The sequence below is a fragment of the Geotrypetes seraphini genome, chromosome 4 (assembly GCF_902459505.1).
Source record: "Geotrypetes seraphini chromosome 4, aGeoSer1.1, whole genome shotgun sequence".
Classification (NCBI taxonomy): domain Eukaryota; kingdom Metazoa; phylum Chordata; class Amphibia; order Gymnophiona; family Dermophiidae; genus Geotrypetes; species Geotrypetes seraphini.
In genome coordinates, this window is record NC_047087.1 from 41,563,355 (window position 1) to 41,580,492 (window position 17,138).

Consider the following 17,138-nt stretch of genomic DNA (forward strand, 5'->3'; position numbering starts at 1 on the left):
AAAAGTGTCTTTACACTAATTTAGATCAGCAAAGAAAAGTCTCTGTGAATCAAAATGCAAGGTCAACAGTAATTATGAGGCTTTTACTAAGAGAAAAGACCATGCGAACAGTAAGACCCCAACAAAAACTGATGCTTCATTGATGAGAAAACAGTAGGTCCGTCTCAAATGTATTTAAAAAACACCCTCTCCCCCCCACCCCCCAACAAACAGCCTTGGATACTGGACCATTTGGGAGGCTTTGCTCTTGGTGCCTCCCAAGACGTGCAACTCGAAATAAAACCTTGCTTTGGTAACCGATACTCTTTTTCAGGCTATATTTGAGACTAACATATTGGAGCATCATCTGATATTCCAAGCGTGCACTGCCTGGACCACTACCAAAGCGACCAGAGTCTCTCAACATGGGCACCAGAGGAAAGGGGAAGACTGACTTTGCAAAATTGCCTAGGCTGGCAGAGACACTCCCTCAAGACAACAGAATAGGAGTCCAGACCACTATTCCCTCTAAGATGAGCAGGAGTCCTCCAACTGCATTGCTGCCAGCAGAGGGCGGTGCTTCGATATTGTGTTTTCAATTGCTAAAGACAGTCAGATTCCCTGGAGTCCTACAGAGCTTGCCTGCTCCTCACTATTGACAATGTGATAGAGAAACAGCACCCCCTCGCAGATAGGATAGTAGGTGGAGGACTCCTGCTCAGCTTAGAGGGAACAGTGGTCCAGACTAGGTGAATTACTAGAGAAATCGGCCTAAACTAAGGGGTCCTTTTACTAAGACGCACTAACTAACCAATTTAGCACGCGCCAGCGATTAGCTTCTATTTTATCTTTCTTCTCCCAGGTACGTTAGTCAGATTGTAAGCCTGCCGAGACAGATAGGGAGAAATACTTGAGTACCTGAATGTAAACCACTTAGGCTATGGGCTCCTTTTACGAAGGTGCGCTAGCGTTTTTAGTGCACACACCGGATTAGTGCGCGCTAGCCAAAAAACTACCGCCCGCTCAATAGGAGGCGGTAGCGGCTAGCGCGCGGGGCATTTTAGCACACTATTCCGCGCGTTAAGGCCCTAACGCACCTTCGTAAAAGGAGCCCTATAAGTGGTCTATAAATCAATCAATCCATTTTTAAAAATTTACTATTATTAATTGTAAATTGCCTAGTGGGCAGCCACATACATTTTGTGTGATATAACAGTCGGTCTCAGGGTCACAGAGCTCTGTCCCTAAGATGTAGACCATAGGGTATACTTAGAAACAGGCAGCTCATTGCAAATCCCATAAAAACAGATTTTGGATACACCCAAGAAGCACCTTGTTGAGGGTTAGAAAAGCATTAGAATTCAGGTGAACTGTAGTTTGCATTGATGGGGGTGGGGGGAGTGGTATAGCTTGTTAAGGTTGGTGCTCCAACGCATAAAGAAAGGGGTACCGAGGTCCACGCCCCTTAGCAGTTGCACAATATGGATTCTGCATGCACAATTTGCAGATTCCCCCAGTGCTCACTGCCCTCGTCAAACCCACAAAGATCAGAATACAAGCACAGAACATTAGCACCTGGTATAGTCAAGTAGGCTAATGAACCATAGAGAGGAGTAGCAAGTCCCATTCTAACCACTAAATTTATGGTGGAAAATGTGAGACCACAAAAACCCTACTCTACTGCCATATATGCGCCACCTGTGGCCATAAAGGCTATTGGGGTTATAGACAGGTGGGTGTAGTGGGTTTTGGGGGGGCCCAACATAACCTTAAAGGGAATTCTGGTGAGATGTTTATATGGCATCCTTTATGTGAATTTCACAGCAGCACCCTCTAAGGTGCCCCATTGCTCTGCTGCCATATCAGGGTGGCCAGTCCATTACAGGACTGGCTCCTCCCATGTCCAAATGGTATTGTTCTAGGCACTTGGATGAACTTTTGGTTGAAAACGTGGTATAAAGATAGATATCTTGGCGGTCTGAGCGTCCCAATGGCCTGGACTTCGAAACAAAATTATTTCTAGATGTATGATGGTTTGCCTTTCAAAAATAGGCATTTTCTTACTGCTGACTTTGGACGTCTAGCGCCATACATCCAAATTGGACTTAGACAAATGTTTTAAAAATGCTCCTCCACGTCTAATATGCTACGATTGTATGTATAATACTATGTTTGCCATGCTTGTCACGCTCACCATGCAATGTCTCACCATACCATGTTTTGTCATGTTATATTTTTACCATATTTTGTTTAACTATGTTTTGTTATGTCTGTCAAGACTATTGGTCTGACCCAGTAAGGCTATTCTTGTGTTCAACAAGCTGCCATCTTGAACCAGCTTTATACCTTTTGTCTCTCTCTCAGCAGGTTTTTATATATCAAATACTGTATAGCAACAAGCAAATGTCCAGTATAGAATCTCGGTAAAAGCTCTCAGATTGTTCATATTGAGACATTTTCCACGTGTGGATGTCATAGCTCTATCCATCTGTCCAGCCATGGACATTGCATCTGAAGTGAAAAATATGAACTAAAACTTTTCAGGAGAAATGCTAAATGACTCCACGTAACTCCACCAGATGCACATGATTTTATGAGCGTGCAAGCTTAACCAGTCCGCACTGACTGAAGGAACTCTGTAACTTGTCCCAGCTCAAAGTCCGTAAGTCCCATTCGAGTCTAACATGTTAACATAGGTTTTCACGGGATTTCAGCCTCCTGCTGTTTTCAAAGTCCATGTGGCTGCAGAGCTTCTTTGTAGTGTTTTGGTTATTTCAGACTACCTCACACAGCCCAAGATGGTCTAGGAACAGAGAGAAAGCAGCCTGCCAGGAACACAAAGAGTGCTATAAAAAAATAAGGTACGAGTAATATCACTTTAAGAGAGAGAGAGACAAAGTACAAGAAGCGACAGTGGTATCTTGGTTTGCGAGCATAATTTGTTCCAGAAGCATGCTCGTAATCCAAAGTGCTTGTACATCAAAGCGAATTTCGTTTTTATCTTATGACTTCCCGGCTAGTCCCCTGATACGCATCCTAAATGATCTTTTCTATTCTTTTCTTTATTATACTCTGGTGCCTTAGGGTTGGGGGTGGGGTGGGGGAGGGAGGGAGATGCTCGGGGGTATGAGTGAAATGTCTGTATGGGGTGGATGTTGCAGTGTGCGAATGGTATTATGAGTCTTGTGTGGTTTTTTGGGGGGTTCTTTCTATGGTACAAAAAGGTGGGAGATCACTGTTCCTGACGGGCGGCCTACCCTTATAAATGTACTTAACTGCTTCTGCCCCCGTTACTCTCCTTGTTTTTACTCCAATTCTGTATACTATACCTGTGCGGGGGAAACCTTGGGGAGGTGTTGCTTCTGTTCCTGCTTTCCATTTGTAATGGACTGACTTTTGTCTTTTTGACGTTTACTGTTATGCCCTGTTGGGAGGTGTATTTTTCACTGTTAATAAAAACACGTTTAAAAAAAAAAAAAAGAAAGTAATGTAAACTCGGATGATTCAAGTTTCAAGTTTATTAGGATTTTATATACCACCTATCAAGGTTATCTAAGCGGTTTTACAATCAGGTACTCAAGTATTTTCCCTCTCTGTCCCGGTGGGCTCACAATCTATCTAACGTACCTGGGGCTATGGAGGACTGAGTGACTTGCCCAGGGTCACAAGGAGCAGCGCGGGGTTTGAACCCACAACCCCAGGGTGCTGAAGCTGTAGCTCCAACCACTGCGCCACACACTCCTCATTTCATATCACCAAAACAGGCCTATGTTGCATTCAACTTCAGCAATACATATCCCACATCTTTACAGATTTATATTCCAGTGGCACTTCCTGAAGACAGGCTGATCTTTGGATCTCAGCAAAACTTTTCAGGATTATATGCGTCGGACCCTCTTCTCTACCAGCAAATAAAAGCTCACCCTAGGTTTCTCAAACGGGATTAAGCTGACACACACTTTACTCACCCCTCAATCACCTGCTCTCTAAAACAGCACTTCTACCATCATCACCGCACCGCCAACATTCAAACCCGGCGTGTAAAATTACCAGGGCGACGTCAGGAGAAGCGATCCCATCTGGAAGCAGGACAAGTTGTACCGAACGGGGGGGGAAGCTCCCCTGCTTCTCTCCAACTTCCGGCTAATGAGTTGTGCGGAAAACGTAGCTTTCCTCGGCCAAACTCCACCCCCTTTTGCTTCCACTTCCTGTTTCCGGCGGAACAGGATGCGGCATGGGCAAGGCGGTGGTGCCGGTGTGGGTTGGTGCATACTGTTTGCCGGTGCTGATGTCCGCTGGAGGTAAGGGTTTGGGGATGGGCCGTGGGGGGGGGGGGAAGAGACGCCGGTTCCCGGGGTGGACGCCCTCGCTGATCGAGTCAACGCTCGTTTTGCGAGTTAAAGTTTGCTCGAGCGTTTTGCTCGTCTTGCAAAAGACTCGCAAACCTAAAGCTAGTCAGGAGGGACAAACTGATGGCAGTGAGATGCGACAGTAATGGGGATGCAAAAAGAGGCAAGTCGTGGAACTGCTCTTTGTAGAGGTGATGCTGGAGTTCCTTGAGGAAAAGCAGCCAGTCAGATGAGACTGATGGGCTTAGAGCTGCCACCCAGTTGGAGACATCTGTATAACTGTTAACTGCTTGGTTATAGGCAGTCTAGAAATTTTATAAATAAATATAAGAGAACAGTAGAAACTGAAGAAGGTTAGCAATGTTACAGTGGAAAACAGAAAATATGTTTTAGTTGCTGCTTTGGATTAGGCCAACCTATGCTTAATTGAACACCTGCTGTACCTTCTGGAACTGCCCTGGTACCTAGGGAGTATGGAATATGCAGTATCATCTGTGAAGAAACAGGTATTTAAGGTGAATAAAACCATTTTTATTTCAAGTGCTTGGCCGTCTTCTGTTTCTGAGTAATCAGTCAGGCACTCTGTGTGGGTAACTGGCAGCGGTCCATCATATAGGCCATCTCTCAGAGCTGTTGGCACCTAACCCATAGCACAGAATCATGCCAGAATCAAAGAACAAGCTGGTCCGCTTCATAGAACCTTCCAGTTTAATCTGATCTGCTTTTAAGCATGCTTTTTCTCCAGTCCTACTTCACTGCCAGCATTTTGGTGCAAGCTGACAGGTTTCCAGCAAAGAAGGTAGGCCGAGCGACGTCCCCCCCCCCCCACACATCATTCTGCTGCCGTTTCCATCTCTTGTTAGAGCTACACTTGATCCTATAGCAACACTGAAGGAAAAATATCAGCCCAGCAGAACAGAACACAAAAGAAAGCTGGTCGCATTCTATGCGAGCACGAGATTAAGATGCTATTATATTTGGGAGGACCTGGCAGAAAGTGAGCCAGGAACCGGAATTTCAAGAGTGAAGAATTTCCCCAACAAAACAAATGCAATAATAACTCCTTATCAATCCTGGACAGGCAGTGGATGCACAGCTGGTACCGGACATAAAAGAGTTCAAAGGGAATTTAAGAAAAAGCGGCAGAAATTCCTTTTTGAGTCTTACCTGCAGCAGACTAAAGCAAACCAGGACAAGAGAAAGGATAAGTTATCCTTAACTCTACATAAAGTGGCAGGAACATATCTCATCTCGTTACCTTATTTTTTACTCGTACCTTATTTTTTTAAATTAGCTTCTGCTAAGTATCCAGTTGCTTCTAATAATGAAATGAATTAACACTTATACTAAGGGCTCCTTTTACTAAGCTGCGATAGCGTTTTTAGTGCACGCAGGATTTTAGCGCGCGCTAAACCCGCGCTACGCAGCTAGACCCAACGCCAGCTCAATGCTGGCGTTAAGGTCTAGCGTGTGCGGCAATTCAGCGCGTGCTAAAACCGCTATCGCAGCTTAGTAAAAGGAGCCCCAAGGGCTCCTTTTACAAAGGTGCATTAGGGCCTTAACGCGCGGAATAGCGCCGCACTAAACTGCCGCGCCTGCTAGTCGCTACCGCCTCCTCTTGAGCAGGCGGTAGTTTTTTGGGTAGCGCACCTTTGTAAAAGGAGCCCTAAAAGTCTACTGAAACCTGGCATCATTGCTTTCCTTCCCCCCCACCCCCATTCCATTTGTTACTTGACACACTGCTTTTCTCAGCCGTCCTCAGGACACACTTAACCTGTCAGACTTTTAGGATAGTATTTAATCAAAAATACATAAGCCCACTAGTAAGCAGCACCGTTCCTTATTTATTTTACTCCAAAATAGATTTAACAGGGGAAGGGGTAAAACGCGGACCTGACGGACCTGGCGGATCTAAACCCGCACGTCCTTAAAAATCTGAGGTCCGTGCCACCAGTAGTTAGTTTCTGGCTCTGACAGACCTCGGTGACAATTTAGTGCTGACGGATCCGTCTCAGCATAGGGAGGGGAAAGTATTAGGATCTGTCAGCGCTACAATGTCACCGAGATCTGTCAGAGCCGATTTACTGGGGCTGCAGGAAACCAGTTTAAAGGATTCATTTTGGAGCCACTCCAGCACTAGCACTAGCACTCCAGCACTAGCACTAGCACTCCAGCACTAGTCTCTGGCTCTGACAGACCTCGGTGACATTTTAGCGCTGACGGATCCTAATACTTTTCCCTCCCTAGGCTGAGACGGATCCGTCAGCACTAAATTGTCACCGAGGTCTGTCAGAGCCAGAAACTAACTACAGGCGGGACGGACCTCAGATTTTTAAGGACGTGCGGGTTTAGATCCGCGAGGTCCGTGAGGTCCACGTTTTACCCCTTCCCATTTAACAGTATTTCAGTCTTTGTTAGTTTAGTTCAACTTAATTTAGTTTAATTTAAAGGGGAAAAAAGCCTCAGAATACAGACTCTCTTGAACAGTTGATCCGTGTCAAATGATTCAGCCAAAATGCCGATTTTGGCCCATACGTGTACAGTCATTGGCAAAAAACCTTTTTATTGATTACTTTTTTCTTTGTTCATTTATTTCTGAAATACTTATTAATCTATTCATCTTATTTATATTTCTTAATTTTTTTTTTTAAATTATCTTAATAATGCTCATAATCCAGAAATACAGACCTTTCCTTCTCAAAATTAAAGGTCAGCACTACTCATTTTACCAGCTATATTGTAACACGTTCATGCAACAGTTCGTCCAACAACTGCAACAAAGTAAACTTATCTTATGGTTTGATGCTTCGGTCGCTCGGTTTAACCACAAAAACTTCACACTTGCAACATATTTCTTCACGTGTCTTTCTCAAAATTTAGGGCTCCTTTTACTAAGCTGGGCTAGAGGTTTTAGCGAACGCTTAGTACGCGCTAGATGCTAACGCCATTGTTGAGCTGGCGTTAGTTTTTACGTGTAGCGCGGGGGTTAGTGCGCACTAATCGGCAGCGCGGGGGTAAGCACGCGCGCTAAAAACGCTAGCGCACCTTAGTAAAAGGAGCCCCTACAGTTTAGAACAAGGACCGAGACTTTTAGGATAGTCACAATGAACATACATTAGACAGATTTGCCTAAAGTGGAGTTAGTGCATACAAATTTATCTCATGCATATTCATTGCGGGAATCCTAAAAACCTTACTGGTTGGGTGTGTCCCAAGGGCTGGGTTGAGATCCCCTGCAGTAAGGTAAAGGGGGGATTTGAATTTAGCTCTTATTCTTTCACAATTAGCCGACATTCTTTTGTGTCCACAAACCCTTTACTTTTTTCCATTATTGTTATGTCTCCTATAAACATTGTAGTTCTACCATTCTTTACCCGTCTTGTTTCAGTTTGTAAAACGATCCATTATGCGTTAGGTCTGTTTTAACTTTAATTGTTTGGTATTCCCCATGTCTATGCACTTCGCTTAGAAATTCTTTTTATAAGCGTTTTTTAGATCAAATTTTAAATAAACTTGATTCATGTACAGTATGAAAGCCTTCCAAGGATAGTGAATAATGGTTAGAAAAATGGGCTGAGAACCAAATCCCACTGCTGCTCCTTGTCTTGAGCAAGTCACTTAAGTCCCCATTGTCTCTACTCCAATAAGTACATGTAGAGGGAAGGGGTAAAATGCAGACCTCATGGACTTTGTGAATTTAAAACCGCACGTCCTTAAAAATCTGAGGTGCGTGCATTGACAAGTCCGCCTTTTAGCTTATTCCACCGCTTTCCCTGCATGCTCAGCTCAGGCCCCCCGGCTCTGCCTTCCCTAATGGCTAAGGAGGGAAGAGGCGCACTGTGGCTTTTGCTAATTAGCCCGATCGTCACTTCCTCCAGATCTCTCCCTCTGCGCTGATTCCGAGAGCCCCCGCGATATGACACTGGATGGCAAATAGCTGGGTTAGGGGGAGGGGGGTTAAAAAAATATGTGGAAAGGTCTGCAGTGCATCTGACCTCGCGGACCTCAAGGATCTGAACTGCACATCCTTAAAAATTTGAGGCCCGCGCTCTGACAGACCTCTATGACAATTTAACTCTGACGGATCCTAATGCTTTTCCCTCCCTATGCTGAGACTTAAAGTGGCACAGACCTCAGGGCAAAAGTTTTGCCGCTAGTCTCAACATAGGTAGGGAAAAGCATTAGGATCCGTCAGAGTTAAATTGTCATAGAGGTCTGTCAGAGCCAGAAACTACAAGTGGCGCGGACCTCAGATTTTTAAGGACGTGCGGTTTTAGATCCGCGATGTCCGTAAGGTCTGTGAGGTTCATGTTTTACCCCTTCCCACATGTAGATGAGAAAGAAAAGATCTAGAATGTATGTCACCTCATGTGTACTCCTAAAAGCTCTGCAAATCAAAATAGGGAAAAAATTATCTACCTTAATATTGGAGAACCACAGATCATTTTCATGTAAAGTAGCCACATAAAAGGAAGTAAGAAGACCAAGCAATACAGCAGTTACTCCTCCGACTGTGAAGGACAGAATCTTCCAAATCTTTCTACCTGTGCAAGCATGCAATAACGAGACAAAAATGATTTTAGAGTTAAGTCACATCATGCTGCTACTTAATGTATACAGAAATTCAGCAGATAATGCAGATCATTTACCCTCAGATTCTCTAACTAGTGCCCATGTCAGCAGCTGCCGATCACTTGTCAATCATGCAATAGCGCTAGTTAGAGAATTGCACCTCATACACCTATGCAGGCACGATTCACACAAAGACAAGCGCCTGAAATGTAGGCCTGGAAAACTCTGGCCTACATGTCTGGTGCCATTAGCTGATTGTGGCACAGGAATCCCCCATCAGCTGAGCTGGCAGGACTCCCTGAAACTGTGGCATTGGAGAGTCCTGCTGGCTCAGCTGATCAAAGATTCCCCTGTTGCGATTAGCTGATGACAAGGAGATAATCAATTCCTTTCTCTCTCTCCCTTCTTTCCACCCACCGACCAATCCTCTGCAGCATCCCTCCAAGGACAGAACCCTCCCTCAGGCCTGACATCCCCACACAGCTCCCATGTACCTTTGACTGGCAAGAGGGATGCCCACTCCCTCCTGCTGGCAGGTGCGCCTCATCAAAATGGTGGGCCTTCTCCTTCCTGGTGCAACCAGGGATGCACTGGGGTTGCGTCTAAGGCCCTGATTGGCCCAGACGCCTAAGGTTCCTCCTATGGGAGTGGCCTAGGTGTCTGGGCCAGAGTTTTAGGCCCGATCCAGTGCATCCCAGGGTGCACTGAGAAGGAGCTATGGCACCCAATGAATGAAGAATACAATATAGAGAGTTGCACGGGGACAGAAATCCCACCCATCCCCACCCGTCCCCGCCAGGATCCTCTCCGTCCCCACCCATCCCCGTCAGGATCCTCTCTGTCCCCACTCATTCCCGCAAGGAATTACCTCCATCCCCGCCCGTCCCCATAAAAAGCAGCAAGTACTTCTGACAGGATCATCAATTCCACAGTTTCTTTTGTGTTTGCGTTGCTGTTTTCCTTGTGGAATCTCTTTGGTGGAACCCTTTTTTTGTTTTCTATTCAGGTAATTAACTTATAAACCCCCTCTTTTACTAAGGCTAACGTGTCCATTATATTATATGGGCGAACCCTGCTTCCAAAGCCTTCCATTCCTGTGGGAGTCCTGTTGGCTAGAGGGGGGTCCCCGTGGGAGACCCGTGGGTAGGGGGGGGGGATTTCCGTGGGACCCGCGGGATTCCTGCGATCCCCGTTCCCGTGCAGACCTCTAATACAATACAAAGTATTAATGATGGTACATAAGATCTTATATGGACAAACACCATTGTATTTACAACAAATAATGTCTGTATATTTACCAAATAGGAATCAGATCTAAATGCTACCGTATTAGTTGATGAGACTGTACAAAATGTTGTGACATGGCGTTCAGCATTTTAGTAGTTGCAGTGCTGGGAACAAGTTGCATATATTTATGAGCTGCATTTATATAAGAGAACTAAACAATTTCAAAAATTACTTAAGACACACTTGTTTATGCAGGCTTTTTATGATATATACATTTTAAAATGATTTATATGTTTTATTGGTGATGTTTTGTATGTGTATGAAATTATTATGTTTGTTGATTAAAACTCATCTAGGTATTAGGTAGGAGATAAGTTTGTAAATAAATAGTTATGTTAATGTATAAGAACAAAAGAACATAAGAATTGCCAAGCTGGGACAGACCGAAGGTCCATCAAGCCCAGTATCTTGATTCTATACAGCAGGGGTAGGGAACTCCGGTCCTCGAGAGCCGTATTCCAGTCGGGTTTTCAGGATTTCCCCAATGAATATGCATTGAAAGCAGTGCATGCAAATAGATCTCATGCCTATTCATTGGGGAAATCCTGAAAACCCGACTGGAATACGGCTCTCGAGGACCGGAGTTCCCTACCCCCGCTATACAGTGTGCCTAACTTTTGTAGACTCACACTTAGCGCAGCACTAGGCGGTGCAGATTTTTTAGGCAACCTATATTTATTTGACTTTTTTAGCCCATCCTCCCAAAAGAGCTCAGAACGGGTTTCAAATCGGGTACTTAAACATTTTCCCTATCTGTCCCGGTGAGCTCACAGTCTATTTAATATATTTGGGGCAGTGGAGGATTAAAGGGCAAATTCTATAAGAAGCGCCCAAACGTTAGGCGCCTAATTAGGCACCGTTCAGCCCAAGTAAAATTGGGTGCTGTTTAGTGAATCACACTGAGCGGCACCTATTGTGGAGGCGCCCAAGAAATAGGCCAGCTCTAGGCACAACTAAAACTTAGGCGCCCAAGAGAGCACTTAAGCACGCTTACAAGCAGCGATTCTGCAATAAGGCGCCTAACACGTAGCCACGCCCACGCCTAACGTGCATAGAGCCTATTTTTTTTGAAGGCCGCCTAAATTTTTAGAATCGCTCTTTCTTGATAGGCGCCTAAGTTTCCAATTATTGCTGATTAAAAAGCTTAATTGAGCTTGTTGAGCAATTTAGATAGGCGCCTATCTAGTTGGTGCCTAACATTAGGCGCCGGTTACAGAATTTGGGCCTAAGTGACTTGAGCCACAAGAATATAGGTTGCCTAAAAAATCTGCACCGACTAGTGCTGCGCTAAGTGTGAGTCTACAAAAGTTAGGCACACTGTATAGCAGGGGTAGGGAACTCCGGTCCTCGAGAGCCGTATTCCAGTCGGGTTTTCAGGATTTCCCCAAGGAATAGGCATGAGATCTATTTGCATGCACTGCTTCCAATGCCTATTCCTTGGGGAAATCCTGAAAACCCAACTGGAATACGGCTCTCGAGGACCGGAGTTCCCTACCCCTGCTGTATAGAATACAGATACTGGGCTTGATGGACCTTCGGTCTGTCCCAGCATGGCAATTCTTATGTTCTTTTGTTCTTATACTTTAACATAACTATTTATTTACAAACTACAGAGTCACAAGGAACCCACAACCTCAGGGTGCTGAGGCTATTGCTCTAACCACTCCACCACACTCTCCCCCTAATTACAATTGACTCAGAAAAACATGGATTGATTTAAACTTTTAAGTTTGCATGTTTTGTTTTTTTTTCATTGATGCTATATTATTTAATATAATTGATGCTATATATATATTTTTTTCATTGATGCTATATTATTTAATATAATTGATGCTATATATATATTTTTTTCATTGATGCTATATTATTTAATATAATTGATGCTATATATATTTTTTTTTCATTGATGCTATATTATTTATTTGGTATTGTTCCAAACTTGTGATTACTGACAAGAACAGGAATTCTCATAAACAATTTTCAATTTTTCTCCAAAATAAGTCCGAATCTAGCTTCACATGCTTATAAATACAGTATAACTTAACTAGCAGCGGTGACTTAAAACTTTCTAAATCTACAGTTTAATAAAATAACTTGCCAAAAATAAGACCAAATAACAGGTTTAAATGACCGACAGCAATAACAGGCAGACGACCACTATGATTAGGATGCAATAAAATCCAATATATGACTTCTCTGATGAGCAGAGTCAACTATGTCTAATTGCAAACTTGTGATAAAAATTCCAGAACTGACCATTATCCTCATCTAAGTGTAAATTAATATCATCGACAAACAGAAACATAATTTCCAGGTGGCCTAAACAATAGAATTAAGAACAAATCATCTTCCACAGCTGGATCTATAAACTTATAAACTAAGGGCCCCTTGAGCTTTTTACTGCAGGCCAGCGAGGTAAATGCTCCGACACTCATCAGAATTGAATGAGTGTCGGAGCATTTACCTCGTCAGCCCACGGTAAAAAGCTCTACTGCTGCTTGATAAAAAAGGAGCCCTAAATATTCCAGATCCTTTCCACTCACATTGCCAATCAATTTAAGGGAATAAAATTCTTTGTGTACTAGTGCAATACCAGTACATTTCCTATCAAGCCTATGACAATGCAATATTTTATAGCTCAATAGGTAGATTTCAAGAATGTATGGAAAGTTCAAATCAGGAATCCATGTCAGTTATAAAAACAAGAACCTATGAAACACCAATTAAATCTCTAACAACAACAAATTTACTACAAACTGCATTAAGTACATATATTCAACTGGAATATAATTCTCTTCAAGTGTATATGAATAAAAAGATCTCTCTCTTAAATTCTCTAATTTCCTCACACTTTTGCTGATAACAGATATGCGATTATATCAGACCTATTTCCAATTATTACCTCAAAATTCTTTAAAGGTAGATTAGATCAATCAATCAAAAGATGTATATTCCTAGTCCTAAAAGCGCTGATCTTATGATGTCGAGGTCATAGCACAATTAGAAAAATCAGCCCAATATCAACCCCAAAAAACCTTAACCTAAAACAAGACAGAAAAATCCAGGACATTTTGGCTAAACTGAACAAAACTACCATTTCAATACCATTCAGAGTCCCCTCTATAAAAGAAAACATATACTTTGAACAAAAACAGCAGCTGGAGTCATGATTGCTGTGGCTGTCTGGGTCTTGCCACATCTGAGTAAGTGGAACCGATGTTTCAGCCATTTTGCTGTGGCTTTCTCCAGGTTGATTGGGGTTTGAGGTGAGCAGTTTCACTGGAGTAGGTTTGTTTTGGCTTTTAATTAATAGAAGGCAGGAAATTGAGATAGGAAAATCATTAAATTGAATTCTGTAGGAAAGCTTTTTTTTTAAAAAAATCACAATTTTAAATTTTGGGGGCTCCTTTTTCTAAGGTACGCTGGCCAAAAAATTACCACCTGCTTAAAAGGAGGCGGTAGCGGCTAGCGCGTGCAGTATTTTAGCACGTGCTATTCCGCGCGTTAAGGCCCTAACGCACCTTTGTAAAAGGAGCCCTTGGTAGGAAATGTTTGTTAGAACACTTCTAACTCTGAAGGGGGAAAAATTCTGTAAGGTAGGGACATTTGTCCTCGGAGCCAGTCTTTTTTGCATTAAACTTCCTTCGAATGAAAGATTGCCATTTTTTAAAATAGAATGTGTCCTTTGCATCCACTGAGGTTGCGTCTTACTTATCTGCACCACCAACAGCCTTCTTTCTCCAAGATCTTTGTTTTTTTCCCATATCTAATTATATGACCAGTTTTAGCATGGAGAGCTACAGCCACTTGTTTCATGTTATTGAGTTTGTGGTGTCTCATATGTTCTTGTAGACTTTCTTCTATGATGTGGCGAGTTTTGCCAATGTACGAATGGCCTCATCTGCACAGGATTTTATAAACTTTGGAGTTTGGAGCAGATAAGTCAAACCTTCAGATGTACAAGTGTTGATGGCAGGTTCTCTGGTGTCCTGTATACTGTTCTTGGTATTGAAAAACTTAAAAAAAAAAAAAAAAATACAAGCAATGTAGAGATGCATGTAGATTCTTCAAGCACCCCCCTCAATAATCAATAGCAGAAAAACAGAACAGAAATAAAGCACACACAAAAACAAAACAAAAAAAACCTCCACCAATATCCCCCCCCCATCCTCTAAAAGCAATCCCAACTTGTCCGGAATGTTCATAGGACTCTAGCATGGGAAACATGTATGGCTGATTTTCTATTTTAGCAATTTCCCTATTACCTATCTAGTCCATCAGTCTCTGGATGAAGGGGAGCACTACCAGTCTGAGAATCCATTACAGACAGACTGCAGCCCCAGAGCACTGACAAAAGCTCAGAGAATGTGTTCAGGACTCAGAAAATTAGATTTTTTTAGCTTTCCAAAAATCTATCAGTTATAATCTAATATTTTATTTCAGATTTCTTTTAAGAAAATGTTGCAGCTAAGTAATTATGATTCAATTGTTCAAAAGTTGTTTTGTTTTTCCTCCTTTCCTGCTCCAGAGCTTAACCTGATGGATGCTGTGTAGGTGCTGGAAAATTCATCAAGCACAAATTTAACTGGGTTTTTGGAATCTTCTCAGGAAGTTATTTCTTTCAGAGTGATGTGTTTCTTCAGGAGCAGAAATTGAAAAAATTCTGTTCCTAAAACTTATCTTTCTACTAAGGATTTTGATTGCTGTAGTCATACAGTACAATAATTATACTTCCTGATGTCCCATAAGAAACTCAAATTATTTATTAAATTTTCTATCCCATTCTCCCAGGAGAGCTCAGAACGGTTTACATGAGATTATTCAGGTACTCAAGCATTTTTCCCTGTCTGTCCCAGCAGGCTCACAATCTGTCTAATGTACCTGGGGCAATGGGGGGATTAAGTGACTTGGAATTAGGAGGAAACTTTTTATGATCAAAACTATCCCCTTCTTCTATGAAACTGCGATAGCAGTTTCGAGCGCGGGGAATCACGCTGAATGGCCTGCACTGCTCCCAACGCTCATAGAGTTCCTATGAGCGTCGGGAGCAGCATGGGCCATTCAGCGCAACTCCCTGTGCTAGAAACTGCTTTCCCAGTTTCATAGAAGAGGGGGGTATGCTAATTGGCCATAAATACTACCTTTTTTTCCTCAGATTTCCTTGCAAATGCAAGTTACTTGTCAAATATGTTTAGCATTCCCAACTGGAGTTTCTTATTTTAAAAAAGTAATTAATATACTCCAGTACTTCAAAGTTTTTCCTTGTAAATTAAAAGTGATGTCCTTTATAGATTGATACTATCCATTGCATATCATTTCATATAGTTTCTTCTATCCTGCTATTTTCCAGCAGGAATCCAGGGTTCGAGGTGTATAGTGCTCTTCCCAGTGATGTGGGCTATTATTACAATCTGTTCTGTAGATTATTCTTTTTCTTGAGAATCAAGTTTTGTTTCTTGTAGATATTTGAATACTTCAAATAAAATTCAAATGAAAAAATACAAATATATAAACTTCCACCTTTAATTTGTTTCAAAATCTTAAAAAAAAAAACAACCCATACTTTTCTTCTACAGTTAGTATTTGCTAGCTTGATTTGTTAAGGAAATTGCAGTTTATAACAGGACTCGCAATGGAAAAGGAAACATATACAACTCACAGCGGACTGGATGATAAACATCTTAGCAACCATAGAAGGATGACTTCTGTTTCAGTATCCTATGTACACTCTTAAGAGGTAGATGTTAGTAACTAGAGATTAGCCAATGCATCCTCGGCCATACAGTTCTCTTTAATGGTACCCACCAGCTTGAACATTCTCGGCAGGCGCTCTAGGCTTCTCTCGGGGCCGATGACCCTCCTGAGTGGCATCACAGGCTTTGATCCCTTTTCTTTGTCTGAGCGTAGACATCCTGTCAAATTTCACGGATAAATCTTGAGACCTACTCCTACATATTAGAGGGGGAAAAAAATGCACGTTCAAAAAACGCAAACTTCTTTTACAGCCGCTGTTGCACACACACGACCAGGACACTTAACTTTAAAAACGATAACGAGCATATTTCATTGAAGGGAGAGAGAAAACCCAGTCACATACATTCGGGGAGCGGCAAAGCCACCCCTGCCCCGCGGTCTACCATCTCCCCTTCTCCTGCCCGACCGCGAGCCCGGTACCTCTTTCTCAAGCTCCAGCTGTCCCCGCCTACCTTCGAACGCCTGCCTCACATCCCCCCCCACCACTGGCTCCGCCAATTTCCCTTCTCCGGAGCCCCGCCCCCCTCTAGCGCAACGTCTCTCCCTCGGCAGCCTTCCAGCCTGGCCAGAGAAACAGGAAGTAGCATCAGAGGGGGGCGGGGCGTCCGAGAGGGGAAGTCACGGTAGCAGAGGAGAGTGTAATGTAAAGAAGGAAAGTCGTGGAGTTTGGAGGGAAGGAGAGAGAGAGGGTGGCCTGGGGTTCTGAGTTTGAGAAAAATGAGAGCTGCAACGAGTTATTGAGGCCCCGGTGCTCAAAAACTTGCTTGTGCAAGTAAGATTGTTGCAAGCAGGGCTGTCACCAGCTAGATATGCACCCCATCCCCCTAGAGCAGGGGTAGGGAACTCCGGTCCTCGAGAGCCGTATTCCAGTCGGGGTTTCAGGATTTCTCCAATGAATATGCATTGAAAGCAGTGCATGCAAATAGATCTCGTGCATATTCATTGAGGAAATCCTGAAAACCCGACTGGAATACGGCTCTCGAGGACCGGAGTTCCCTACCCCTGCCCTAGAGCTTCCCACTATCCTGCCCCCGCGTGACAGGGGAGCAGGGGGAAGGCAATGGATAGAACACAGTCTTGGAGCCCCCCCCAACTCCCTTGCGCCCTCTGTGTCCATACTGTTTGCTGTGGCCCCGGTAGCCAGGCTTACTTGCAAGTTACAAGCGGCATTCAATAATTTATCTGCTTGAGTATGAA

At 43.3% G+C, this 17,138-nt stretch overlaps 1 protein-coding gene across 7 annotated transcripts in view; it reads right to left on the reverse strand.

Annotated features, from left to right (window-relative positions):
* Positions 1 to 16,445, reverse strand: part of DPY19L3 (dpy-19 like C-mannosyltransferase 3) — a 127,402-nt gene extending 110,957 nt beyond the window's left edge. For 2 of the 7 annotated variants that reach the window (XM_033940400.1, XM_033940399.1), the window contains exons 1-3: positions 16,285 to 16,353; positions 15,993 to 16,135; positions 8,748 to 8,872 (exon numbers count right to left, since the gene is read on the reverse strand). In XM_033940400.1, coding sequence (XP_033796291.1) covers positions 8,748 to 8,872; positions 15,993 to 16,135; positions 16,285 to 16,286 — 270 coding nt within the window. In that variant the 5' untranslated portion in view covers positions 16,287 to 16,353. The other 5 variants (XM_033940403.1, XM_033940405.1, XM_033940402.1 and 2 more) reach the window with 5 other exon arrangements.
* Positions 16,446 to 17,138: the final 693 nt, after the last annotated feature.